This window comes from Suncus etruscus, chromosome 8 (genome assembly GCF_024139225.1).
Source record: "Suncus etruscus isolate mSunEtr1 chromosome 8, mSunEtr1.pri.cur, whole genome shotgun sequence".
Lineage (NCBI taxonomy): Eukaryota > Metazoa > Chordata > Mammalia > Eulipotyphla > Soricidae > Suncus > Suncus etruscus.
Window position 1 is genome coordinate 23828059 of NC_064855.1, and position 13743 is coordinate 23841801.

Sequence of the window (13743 nt, forward strand, 5' to 3'; positions counted from 1 at the left end):
CTTATTTTTCCCAAGGATTGTTTTAGCTGCTCATGGGAACTTATTGTTTCAAATGAATTTCAGAGTGTTTGATCCACTTCTTTTTTCTAAAATGTCATGGGTATCTTTAGAGGGATTGCATTAAATCTATACAATGCTTTGGGAAGTATTGCCATTTTAATTATGTTACTCCTCCCAATTCATGAGCAGGGCATATGTTCCATTTTCTTGTATCCTCTTTTATTTTTTGAAGAAGTGTTGTGTAGTTTTCTTTGTATAGGTCTTTTACCTTTTTAGTTGATTCCACGATTATTTGATTTTCTGAGGCACAGTTGTGAATGGGATAGTTTTTGTAATGTCTCTTTCTTCTCTTTCATTATTTGCATATAAAAACGCTATGAATTTTTGAGTATTAATTTTGTAACCTGCCACTTTACTCTAGTTCTGGGATTTTTCTCATCATTGATGTCCTTGACTGTTGATTCCTCATTGGTGTTTTCTTTTTGGATTTCTGTCATCCCAATGATTCTTATCTTGTTTCTATTAAGTTTATCTCAGAATTTTATTGTTGTCTGTTCGCTTTCTTTGTGGATTTTTCCCAGCCTCTTCTGTTGAATGGAGATGTTATACAGCTTATCTTATACAACATTGATTTTTTAAAAATAATTTTATTTTGACCAAAATGAATTACAAATCTTTCACAGTAATATTTTAGGTACATAGTGGCATTGAATCAGGGGCATTCCCACCACAGTGTTGTCCTCCTTCCATTCCTGTTCCGAGCATGCATCCTATATTCCCTTCTTTGTCCCTCAGGCTGCTAGAATAAGTGGTCTTCTCTGTACAACACTAATTCTGACCTCAGCAGCTATGACTTTGCTGGTGAGGCTTTCCAATGAGATTTTCATTTTGCCTTCCATGTTTTTCAGCCCTGATATTTCTGTCTGAATTTTTCTCATTTCTTTTCTCATATCCTCTTGAGTCTTTTGGACTGTCCATTCCATCGGTTTTTTTTTTTAAGTTCTTTGAACATCATTAATATTTCCTTTCTAAAGTCCTGATCAAAGATGTTATATAGGTAGAAGGTGTTGGTTGGGTCTCCAGAACTAGCACTTTTAGTCACAAGATGTGGTGGGTTCTTCATAGTTTCCCATTGTGAATTTTGATGGCTGGTACTGTTACTAGGTGTTTTGGTGCAGCTCCTAGACTGGAAGAAATGCGTAGCCATGGTATGAAGCAGAATGGTTGTGCTCTTGCTGGCCTGACACACTCAGCTGGATTCAAACCCAGTCTTTTCCCCAAACTCCTCCCATAACCCACAGACAACTGTGTCTGGTCTGGATTGACATACCAGAAGTTCAATTCCAGCTGGCGCTTTTTTAAATTCACTCTCTAACCATCTGCTAGAACTCAAACTGGATGTCACCAGCGCTCTGGAGCCTGCTTCTGCTGCCTTGGCTTCTGCTTGCACACTTGTTCCTGAGTCATTCTTGTGCCCTTTGTGCTGAGCCGATAACGCAGGATCCAGAGTCCTATTGTCCGGTTGGGCTCACCATCTCAGCATGGGGTCCCACACTCTTCTGTGGAGAACCTGAAGCCACCAAGTCTTTCCCTGAGCAGAGCTGTTTTTCTGAATCTGAAATTTTCAAGTACCTCAGACAAATTCAAACTTAATCCCATATATTTTGGAAATTGCATCTACTTTAGAAGATAAATTGATGATAAAAGAAAGTTAACATCCTAAATGGTACAGTAGTTTAAAGATACATTTATAGTGCAAAAAGGGTAAAGTTCATCATTGTCTGTTTTATACTTTCAAATTTCTAGGGCCTTCCTGGATCAATAAAACAGAAAAAGCTTTCTTCAGAGGCAGGGATAGCCGTGAGGAGAGGCTTCAGTTGGCGCAGTTGTCCCGTGAAAATCCACAGCTCCTGGATGCAGGAATTACCGGGTATTTCTTTTTCCAAGAGAAAGAAAAGGAGCTTGGAAAAGCTAAATTAGTCGGTTTCTTTGATTTCTTTAAGGTACGCATTTTTAGTCTTCTGGTTGAATATGAAGTGTAAACATGTTAAAAAGTCTGCCAGAGAGCTGACCGTTGCATATGTTTCCTGTTCTGTGAATGACACACAATTTTCTCTCACATTGACTGTCTAATCATATTGTGATTTCCTTTTTTGTTTTGTTTTGATGTTGTTTTATTGTTATTAAACTTGTCTACCAAATGGCTCAGAATAACATACATTTATTGATTAATTGATCAGTTTTGGGCCAAATCAATAGTGTTAGGGCTTACTCCTGGCTTTGCACTCAGGAATCACTCCTGGTGGTGCTCAGGGAACCCTACGGGATGCTGAAGATCAAACTCAGGTCAGGTGTTGCAGGCAAGTGCCTTCCCTAACTGTACTAGCTCTCTGGCCCCTCAAAAAGACTTTAAATATGCAAAATCTTGTTCAAGATTTATTCTGGGGCTTTGGTGCATTTATTTTGGATTTTCTTTTTTTTTTTGTATACTATAATGTATAATACACTCTCAAATGCCTTTTGTAAATAGTGTAAATACCATATAAGTAGCAATTATTTAAGAAAAGTTGGGCCCGGAGAGATAGTACAGCGGCATTTGCCTTGCAAGCAGCCAATCCAGGACCAAAGGTGGCTGGTTTGAATCCCGGTGTCCCATATGGTCCCCCGTGCCTGCCAGGAGCTATTTCTGAGCAGACAGCCAGGAGTAACCCCTGAGCAACGCCAAGTGTGGCCCAAAAACCAAAAAGAACAACAACAAAAAAAAGTTAATTGGGGCCAGTGAGGTGGCGCTAGAGGTAAGGTGTCTGCCTTGCAAGCGCTAGCCAAGGAAGGACCGTGGTTTGATTCCCCCAGCATCCCATATGGTCCCCCCAAGCCAGGGGCAATTTCTGAGCGCTTAGCCAGGAGTAACCCCTGAGCATCAAACTGGTGTGGTCCGAAAAACCAAAAAGAAAAATTAATTACTAATATAAAATACATTGATTATATCCTGTTCATGTCAGTGTGATATAATGAAAAGAATATGGGACCTTCCAAGTATAGAGATTTATATTTATTGAACACCAGTTTTCTCATTTGTAAAAATCAAAATGAGTGGATATGCCAATAAAACTTATATACATTATTATAGTTGAAGGTGTAATGAATGTGAAAAATGACTGAAACATCTGCCAAATTTATTACTCTCAAAATATGAAAACAGAGTAAATAATGTGTCACCTATATCTCCTTAGTAATTTAGCTCCAGCTTTTTTGTTGTTGTTGTTGTTGTTGTTGTTGTTGTTGTTGTTGTTTTGGGTCACACCCAGCAGCAGTTGTTCCTGGCTCTGTGCTCAGAAATCACTCCTGACAGGCTCAGGAGACCATATGGGGTGCCGGGAGTCAAATCGGGGTCCATCCTATGTTGACCATGTGCAAGGTAAATGCATTACACTGTGCTATCAGTCTGGCCCGTTAGCTCCAGCTTTTTATCTCCTTAATGCTAAAATTGAAGCTTGGAGAGGATGCCTTTAGTACAAGGCAAAAATGAGTGAATATAAAATAAAGTGTAGAGTGGTTCTTAATTTCAGACTTACTACATAGAAAGCTTCCAAAAATAATTTTTCTATTTGGCTATGGAAATCTGAATCCCCCATTCTATGGACAGAGTTTAAAGAGGATTACCATTTCCTAAAGTTATTTATCTACTGAATTGGGGAAGAGGCACATCCATCGGTTCTCAGGTTCTATGCTGAAGGGTCACTTCTAGCATTGCTCATGTGATGCCAGAAGTTGAACTTGAGTTGGCTAAGTATTTATCCACTCTACTATTGCTCTATCCCCTCAGCGACCATTTTTTTAAAGCTGATCTTTAAATGTGTTGTATTTCTTATATTGATTTGTTAAAAGCTGCTTACAAGACAAAAAGAAAGTGAGTTACAAAATAAAAGATTAAGCTTTTAAAAAGTAAATAATTAGCTTATAATTTGTTGTTACAGTGTTAATGAGAAGTAAATGCCTTAACAGTTTTTGTTTATATCTATTTTAATCTTTTAGTACAAGTATCAAGTGAATGTGGATGGAACTGTGGCAGCTTACAGATACCCATATCTCATGCTGGGGAATAGTCTGGTTCTGAAGCAGGACTCTCCATATTATGAACATTTCTATCAAGCGCTAAAGCCTTGGAAACATTATGTTCCAGTTAAAAGAAATCTTAGTGATTTACTAGAGAAAATTAAATGGGCCAAGGTATGATTTCTTTCTTTTTTGGGTGGTGGGAGGACCAGGGTTGACCTCATGCAAAACATTTGCCTTAACATATATATTCTGTCTCCAGCCCCAAATTTTAGCAGTTTCTTTTATCATTAACAAGTTTAATCATGATTAGTTACATGAGTTCCATCAGAATACAGGTTAGATTGGCATTATTTAGTCAAAAGTAATATTATGTTTGGAAATTTTTAGTCCCTTTAAATATCCTAAAGATACAACATCAGGGTCATTTTGTGACATCTCTGTCAATATTTTTTTAATGATATAAGAATTTTTTTTAAAACAGTCACTAAATATCCACATTCCAAAAAGCGAGAAAATCCAAATGCAAAGTACAGTGTTTAAAGTGTTTTATGCCCAAGAAAACATTTAAGGTAATTATGGTGCTCTTTCCTTTTCACCACATAGCAGATAGGCACAAGTTATAATGAATGCATGCTATGTCACATCATGAGAATTCCATTTCTCATAAAATACTAGTTCCTTTGTTCAAAAGGAAAAGTATTAAAAAGTTATTAGGTTTTGTATGAAACTATAAAAATGTACCGTTTCATTATAAGACTTTATTCTGTTTCTGAGTAGCCATATTTGGTTACAGAAATAACTGGGTGCCCGAGGCAGAATCATTTATGTGACTCTTAATAAACAGTAGGAATTGCATATTAATGGTTTTTTCTTCTGGGGAGTGTGGTAGAGTATTAGATGTTATTCTCAAGTATCTTTGGGAACACTGTTTCTGGCATTGAGGGAAAATCTTATAGCTGAGCAAAATGAGGGACTAAATTTTTTGTTGTTATTTTTTGGCCACACGAGGTGTTGCTCAAAAATTACTCTGGCTCTGCACTCAGGAATCACTTCTGGCATCCTGGAGAGTATACAGAATGCCAGGGATAAAAACCAGGTCAGCCTTGTGCAAGGCAAATGCCCTACCTGCCATATTATCACTCTAGCCCCATGACTGAATTTTTTAATTGCAAACAGCAATGAAGTCTTTCATTTTGTAACAACTTTTTTTGGCCTCACTCTTTGGTGCCAGGGATCACCTACCTCATTGTGGCCTTGCGGATTCAAATGGCAGTGTCACTGGGTTCTCACATCCCAAATGTGGGGCAGTTCTGGGGATCAAACTAATGGTTCCTGCCTGCAAAGCCTACCTCCTACTGCATATTTAAATGTAGCTGTTATGAGGTTATAATGAAAATATGGTTAGATTTTTGGCATTATTTAGTCAAAAGTATCATTATATTTGGAATTTTTTCATAATAATATCTTCATTTAAACACCATAATTGCAAACCTATTTGTAGTTGTGGTACAGTTATAGAAAAGAACACCCTCACTTCACCAGCGCAACATCCCACCACCAATGGTCCCCATCACCCTCCTTCCCCACCCCCTGCCTGATTTCAAGACAAGCATTCTACTTCTTTCTCTCATTAACATTGTTATGGTAGTTGTTAGTGTAGTTATTTCTCTAGCTGCACTGCACTCACCACTCTTTGTGGTAAGCCTCATATCATGAGCCTGTCCTTCCAGCTCTCTCATTTCTATTGTCTCTGGGTATTATTACAAACTTGCCTTTTATTTTCCTTTATATTCCCTTTAAATATTTAAAGAATCAACATCTGTCAACCGTTTTGGGGGTTTAGTTTGGTTTTTTTTGGGGGGGCACACCCGGTGACACTCAGGGGTACTCCTGGCTATGCGCTCCGAAATTGCTTCTGGCTTGGGGGACCATACGGGATGCCAGGGGATCAAACCGTGGTTCATCCTAGACTAGCGTGAGAAAGGCAAATGCACTACCGCTTGTACCACAGCTCTGGCCCCTCTGTCAACATGTTTAACTCTACTTTGCATTTTGATATCAACAGCAATGGAACTGATGATGATCCTACAACTTCTTGGGAAGCTCAGAAAGAATCACAATAGTCCAGTGAGAGTTTGTATGTGTGGAATACACTGGGGTAGCAGGTGTTTCCTGAGCCTTTGTTTTGGGGTTCAAGCAGCCATCATCATTTCTGTCTACCAGAGCTGTCTCTGGTATATATAGTTGGCTTCTTTTCACAACCTCGTCTCTTCAGAATCGCAGACTCTCCAGACTTCAGACTAGCTATTCCTAGTCAGCCTTACATCTTTCCTGCCTTACCTTTATTCTTAGCTTGTATCTTTTTGTTTGGGGCTAGGGAGTTAAGGGGGGTTGGCAGGAGAATGGTGGTAATGGTAGTAATCATGGCAGATATCACTGGAGTAAATCTCTTTCATAGATTCTTCTTTAAACTTTTAGGAAAATGATGAAGAAGCCAGGAAGATTGCAACTGAAGGGCAGTTGACAGCCCGGGACCTGCTGCAGCCACACCGGCTTTACTGCTACTATTACAAAGTCTTAAAGGTAAGTTTGTCCCCAGGATTATATCTTCAGAACACATGCTTGGCCTGAGAGCTCTGTTTTTAGAAGGACCTCCCAAACAGCCTATGGAATCTGTCTAAGGTACAGCACCAGCCTCCTGGAAGAACTGATGCTAAATCCCTTTGAGTCAATCTTCTTTTTATCGCCATGCAATCTTGTAGGGGGAAAAAAGTGCTTAGAGATGCCATTACAAATACATCCTGAGACCCCCTCCCATTTTTTTAAAAAAAATTTTTTATTGAGACCATTGTGTATTACAAGTCCTTCATAGTTGTATTTCAAGCATATAGTGACAGTGAATTAGGGCCATTCCCACCACCAGTGTTGATCTCCCGCCACCAAAGTTCCTAACATGCATCCCAAACCTCCAGCCCTAGCCCCCTAGACTACTAATGGAACAGGTCCATTTTATGTTTAGAGGGTTGTAGTTTGGGTTGGGTCTCTTGACTCAATTGTTCTATTGTCGTTGACTATGACTTGAGTATTTAGTTCTGACCTTTTTTTTTTCCACCCAATGCACATGGCCCCCGGGCCCAATCCACTTTTTTCCTTTTCTCAATTTGTAGAAAGATATAGAAATATGAGGTAAAACAAAGTATTCCATGTCCCTAGATTCTATTAAGAAGGTGGGAGCCCCTATCAAGAAGATACAAATAAAATTTTTTTTTGTTTTTTTGGGCCACACTCGGTGACTCTCAGGGGTTACTCCTAGCTAAGTGCTCAGAAATTGCTCCTGGTTTGGGGAACCATATAGGATGGCAAGGGATTAAACTGCAGTCCCATCCTAGGCTAGTGCTGGCAAGACATACGCCTTACTGCTCCATACCACCGCTCTGCCACTAAATAAAAAAAATTTTAAAGGGGGTGTGTGGCAAGGTTTTTGTTAGTTTGTTTTTGTTGGTTTGTTTATTTTTTATTGTTATTTATTTATTTTGCATAGGCACAGCAAACGTTTGGGAAATTAGAAAGGAAATACCTTTGGCCTAAAAAAAAAAAAAAAAAAGCCAGGGTTTCTCTACCCAGGAAACATACCGACTACAGACTCTGGGCATACTAATTGTCCAACTCCAAAGTCTTTCTTCATGGTCCCAGGAAATAGTACTCCTCAATCACAGTAGTCAGTCAGACTTCTATAATTAGAGATCTTGGTTTTTGCACAGATTCTATGTAGAAGCCAACGTGTCACAGAATATCTTCTGTTTTCATTCCACTGATGGTGGCAATGCCAGGAAATCTGCTCTTAGAGAAAGTTGTTGCTGTTTCCTTGTCATCAGGAGCCTACCCTAGAGCAAGTTGGTGCTTGGGCATCATTAAGGCCTGGTGGAGGGGAGATTCCTGGTGCTGTAGCAGAAAACTGTGCAGATTCCAAGGATGGGAGTCAAGGGTCGATGTCTGATAACCTGGCCTAAGTCGAGTCCCCATGACAAATGTTCAGGGTAAAAAGGTGCCCCTACACTATAAAATTTATGAGTTCCTATCCTTATTAGATAGAACTTCTTTCTATACTTAAGATTTCCCCATTAGTGTGCTGATGCAAAAAGGAACAATGCCACATGGTACTTCTAGTGAACATGGGGGTAAAAATAACAAGCTAATCAACCTCTATACCTGGTTCTAACCTTAACTCAGCTCTCAAGCAAGACTTAGTATTTCCTAAGGTGATCCAAAAAAAGGGATGGGGGAAGCAACCTCTACAGATGGAAATAAACACTAAGAATTATAACTATTAAGGAAAATGCGTCTATAGAATTATACAAAGGAGATATAGATATCCTTTTTGAAGACTTTTGAGATGGTCTGGGGAGGCTGCTAAAATTCTGGGAATAGTTTCATCCACATCATGGTTTTGTGGAGTTTGTGATATGGTTTGGCAGATGTCAGAGATCAGATAGTGTCCTCAAGCTGAGGGTCTCTCCAGAGCTGAATCCTCTAGCAAGAGAGGAGATGTGGAAGAAAGGGGCTACATTGAATGAGTCAGCAGGAGCATCGGGTGCAAATTCTTCTCAGGGCCAAAACATGGCAGACTGGGAAGCTTGCTGGGGCAGGGGGAAGATTCCAATCCTGAGGAGTTAAGAACTGCCCCTCCCATCTATAGTCCTTTTTAATTGAGTGCCTCATAGAATGCTTTGCTTAGGTGCCCTTTGAACATTTGAGGTCGTGATTGCCCTTTAGAAAATTCGAGGACTGGTTTGGAGATGATGCACCTCTCTTTCTGTCAAAATGTCTACCTCTTTGTTCTTCTTAATATTCGTGTTTTCAGGTGTTTTCAGCTGTTTACAGGTGGAAGACAAATATTTCTCTTGCTTTATAAAACAAAATAAAGGAAATGATAATAGTTCTAACACTGTGAGGCTAAGTAGGTTAGTGCACCATTAGTGGGAAACTAAGGCTGGAAAACTACGTCTGGTGTTTTACTCAATAAAATTTAGTTGGAAAGAAATATGGTATAAAAAATTATGCTTGTAAGGTGGGAAGGTGTATCTCAATGGTAAAGTGCATTCCTTATCTCTGAAATTCCTGGCACTAGCAGAAAAGAAAGTATGCTTTTTCCTTAACTTGCCCATAATTGTTCTGTGGGCAGAAAAAAGTTAAATTTTCTCAAGTGCACTTAAGATACTAAGTAAATATTGTCCTCTTGCAGAAACATAAAAATGATAAATTACACCATTTAGCCTCATTCTTTCCTTTAAGTGAGTTCTGTTAAAAGTGGTTGAGTTTTTAATTTTATTTTGTTTACTTATTTGTTTCTGGCAGGGGAGGGATCATACTCAACGATGCTCAAGAACTATTCCCACCTCGTGCTCAGAGATTGCCTCTGGTGGAGTTTTGGGATCAAAACTCGCACATGTACAGTATTCACTCCAGCCTGTTGAACTATCTCTCTGCCCCAGCTTTAATAGTAGGACTCTTCCTCACTAAAATGTTAGTTAAGGTCATGTACTTATGTCAGCATTTTGCTGGATCTGGCCCAGGACTAGCAATGTAAAGCTATGTCTCCATGGATTCACAAACTGGAAATATCTGATAGGGATGTGTGCCATTGCCTAAGTGGGAAGATGTTTCACAGGCCAGTCACCCTTTAGAAATGTGTGAGGGGAATTGGAGAGATAGCACATGTGCTTGCATTGCACATGGTTGACCCCCGTTCCATCCCTAGCATTAGGTATGGTTCCTCCAGCACTACAAGAAGTGACTCCTGAGCACAGAGCCAAGAAGAATAAGTCCTGAACACAGCCAAAAAATAAAATCATTATTTAAACATGTGAGGCTGGGTAAATAGGTCAAGTAAGACCACATACTGAGCATGTGCAAGGCCCCAAGTTCCACTCTGGCCCCTGGCCCCCGGCCCCCTGCCCCCTTCCCTCACACTGGGCAATTTACCCCTGGTGATCATCCCCAGCCTAATATGGTTCAAGTAACTCCTATAAAATTTTTAAAATGAAGGAGCTGGGGTAGTGGCATGGAGCAGTAAGGCTAAGACGAACCGTGGTTCAATCCCCCTGTGTCCCATATGGTCCCCCAAGCCAGAAGTGATTTCTGAGCACATAGCCAGGAGTAACTAACCCCTGAGCATCACCAGGTGTGGCCCAAATAAATGTTTTTAAAATGAAAAAGTTGGGGACCAGAGTAATCCACAATGAGTAGGGCATTTGCCTTGCTGACCTGAGTTTGATCCCTGGTAGCCCATAAATCCCCTGAGCCTATCAGAAATAATTTCTGAACACAGATATGGGAGTAACCCAAAAATCAAAATAACAACAACCACAATGAAAATGAAAAAGTTAAAACTCTATATAATTTTAGGCTTAAAGAGAGTAAGTGTGAATGTGTGAGACCATCACATTTATTTTAAGATATTTGTCATCTTTGCAAATTTTACTAAAGTTAGTGTGACATCTCTTTGGTTGAATCTGCTACTTACCTACACCAAAGTTGGGGATTATGTTTCTTGTGGGATTACAAAATACTGCACTCATGCCTATAGGGATGGTAGTGCAGTTAGGCCAGAGATGTGTACTTAGAGGGAGAGCAGAGCACGTGCTTGCATGTATAAGGCCTTGGATTTGATCCCTAGCACATGCAAAAAAAAATAAGATTACTATCATGATAAAAATTTTTAATTAAATGTAACTTCAAAGCTGGAAAAATCAGATATGGGTTTTAAATGAAAACCCAGAGCAATTAGAAATAACAGCCTGAGGGTTGGAAAGATAGCACAGTGGTAGAGCAGCTGCCTTACACACAGCCAATCCAGGACAGAGGGTGGTTCGAATACTGGCATCCCTATAGTCTTCCATGCCTGTCAGGAGCAACTTCTGAGGACAGAGCCAGGAGTAACCCTTGAGCACCGCTGGGTGTGACTCAAAAACGAACGAAAGGAAGGAAGGAAGGAAGGAAGGAAGGAAGGAAGGAAGGAAGGAAGGAAGGAAGGAAGGAAGGAAGGAAGGAAGGAAGGAAGGAAGGAAGGAAGGAAGGAAGGAAGGAAGGAAGGAAGGAAGGAAGGAAGAGGAAGAGAAAGGAAGGAAGGAAGGAAGGAAAGAGAGAGAAAGAAGGAAGGGGAAGGAAAAGAGAAGAGAAAGAAAGAAAGAAAGGAAAGAAAGAAAGAAAGAAAGAAAGAAAGAAAGAAAGAAAGAAAGAAAGAAAGAAAGAAAGAAAGAAAGAAAGAAAGAAAGAAAGAAAGAAAGAAAGAAAGAAAGAAAGAAAGAAAGAAGAGAGAAAGAAAGAGAGAAAGAAAGAGAAGAAAGAAAGAAAGAAAGAAAGAAAGAAAGAAAGAAAGAAAGAAAGAAAGAAAGAAAGAAAGAAAGAAAGAAAGAAAGAAAGAAAGAAAGAAAGAAAAGAAAGAAAGAAAGAAAGAAAGAGAGAAAGAAAAGAGAGAGAGAAAGAGAAGAAACAAAGAAAGAAAGAAAGAAAGAAAGAAAGAAGAAAGAAAGAAAGAAAGAAAAAAGAAAGAAGAAAGAAAGAAAGAAAGAAAGAAAGAAAGACAAAAAGAAGAGAAAGAAAGAAAGAAAGAAAGAAAGAGAAGAAACAAATAAAGAAAGAAAGAAAGAAAGAAAAAGAAAGAAAGAAAGAAAGAAAGAAAGAAAGAAAGAAAGAAAGAGAGAGAGAAGCATAAGAATCAGGAAGTTCTGCCATGTGGACTCATCTTTTCATTGTTTCCAAACACATTGCAGGCATATGCTGACCGTCCAGTCTAACAAACCAGAAATACGTGAGGGAATGGAACCTGTTCCTCAGCCTGATGACAGCAGCGCCAACTGCCAGTGCCACCGGAATAAACCAGTAAGAGAGGAGCTCTGAGGCCTTGTCCCACAGTCCCCTCAGACACCATCTCCTGTGCTTTTCTCTATGTGTGGATGGACTGACTGAGGAAGAGCAGCATTAGCAAATGTCTTCGGATATTCCTTTAAGTAAAAACTACTTCTCTCCAAATTATAGTTTCTCTTAGAATAAAATACAAGACTCACAGCAGGAAGAGAAACTTGTCAAGACATAAGCACTTACAGAATCTGTCCTCATCATGGTCATAGGTTCGCTTTCTCTTCCTTGTTTATTTCTGACTATCAGTGACTAGTATAGTTGTGCTCAATCCATCTTATTCCTAATTCCTCTTTCATGCTGCTTTTGGTATCCAATAATAGCCAGCCTTCTAGGAAGATCTGGATGGCTCTGTTATTGAAGAGAACTTGGAAACTCAAAATGGAATATTCTGTTAATTTATTTCTATTATTTATTTTTTGGCATCATGTTGCACAGCATTGCTAATAGTCATGTTTTAGGCATACATTATTGTCATGCCACATCCAGATGAGAGGCAGAACTTTTTAAGCTCACTTATATCTTTTATTGTTTTGTTTGGTTGGTTTTGGGCCACATCCAGTGGCACTCGGGTTACTTCTGGCTCTACACTCAGAAGTTATTCCTGGCAGGCTTAGGGGACCATATGGGATGCCGGGAATTGAACCCTAGTCTGTCCCAGGTTGGCCACATGCAAGGCAGATGCCCTACCTTTGGGCTATCGCTACGAGTTTTGTTCTTTATTTTTAAGTCCAGTAAGAACAGATGGGGTTTTTTGTTTGTCTTGTTTTTACTTTTTATATTTTTGTTTTTGTTTTGCCATAACTGTCACTATACTCTGGGTGTAGATCTCTATCTCTCAGGGTGCTAGGAATTGAACCTGAGTCAGCCACATGCAAGGCACATGCTCTACTCCTTGTACTATTGCTCTGGTCCCTGAACAATTAGTTTTAAGAAATTAAATAAGGGAGAGTAAAGCCAGATTGGGTTTATTCGCATTTCCATTGATTTATCTACATTTTCCTAGATAACCAAAGTCAATTATTCAGGAAAAACTAATACCCACCAGTTGTTCAAAAAAGGGTCAAGCTATGTGGGGAGCAGATTCTCCCAAATCCCATTCCTTGCACATTGAACAATGACTTGGGGACTGACCAGAGAGATTGTGGAAATAAGGCTGCATTCTCTCCCACCTGCCTTCCAACCCAGGTCATTCCTAGTAGATCTGGCATTTTGATGGTGGTGTCTAGTAAGGATAAGTTTTATAAATTACCAGAGCAATAGGACAGCAGGTAAGATGTTTACCTTGCATGTGCCCAAGTTCCATCCCTGGTATCCCATATAGATCCCCTGAGCACCATCAGGAGTAATTCCTGAGTGCAGAGCTAGGAGTAAGCACCTTAGGTATGGCCCCCAAAATAAAAAAACAAAAAGACACCCAAAATTATCATTTGCTACAAAACAAGCCCAACAGTTCAAAGTATATTGAGACATGCCGCTTCAGGATTTGAAAAAGGAAGGATGTGCTTGAGCAAATGGAGTCAACTAGGAGAGCTGTCCATATTTATAAAACTCTCCAGCTCACCAATTCAGGCATAGGTTTTAAAAGGTTTTTTTAAGGACTTTCTGGTCTGTCAATACAAATATTGCTAAAAATGGAATCACTAAAACCCTAATTATTTTTATTTCAGTCACATATATTCTAGTTACATATTTTCAGAATTTTAATCTTTTATAAAAAATTTCAAAGGGAAAAGGATATATAAAGGATATACATGATAACAGCAT

At 39.4% G+C, this 13743-nt stretch overlaps 1 protein-coding gene across 1 annotated transcript in view; it reads left to right on the forward strand.

Annotated features, from left to right (window-relative positions):
- POGLUT3 (protein O-glucosyltransferase 3) overlaps positions 1-12204 on the forward strand; it is a 30152-nt gene extending 17948 nt beyond the window's left edge. Inside the window, 5 exon segments of the mRNA XM_049778422.1 lie at positions 1807-2003; positions 4036-4230; positions 6538-6642; positions 11832-11846; positions 11848-12204. Coding sequence (XP_049634379.1) covers positions 1807-2003; positions 4036-4230; positions 6538-6642; positions 11832-11846; positions 11848-11958 — 623 coding nt within the window. The 3' untranslated portion in view covers positions 11959-12204.
- Positions 12205-13743: the final 1539 nt, after the last annotated feature.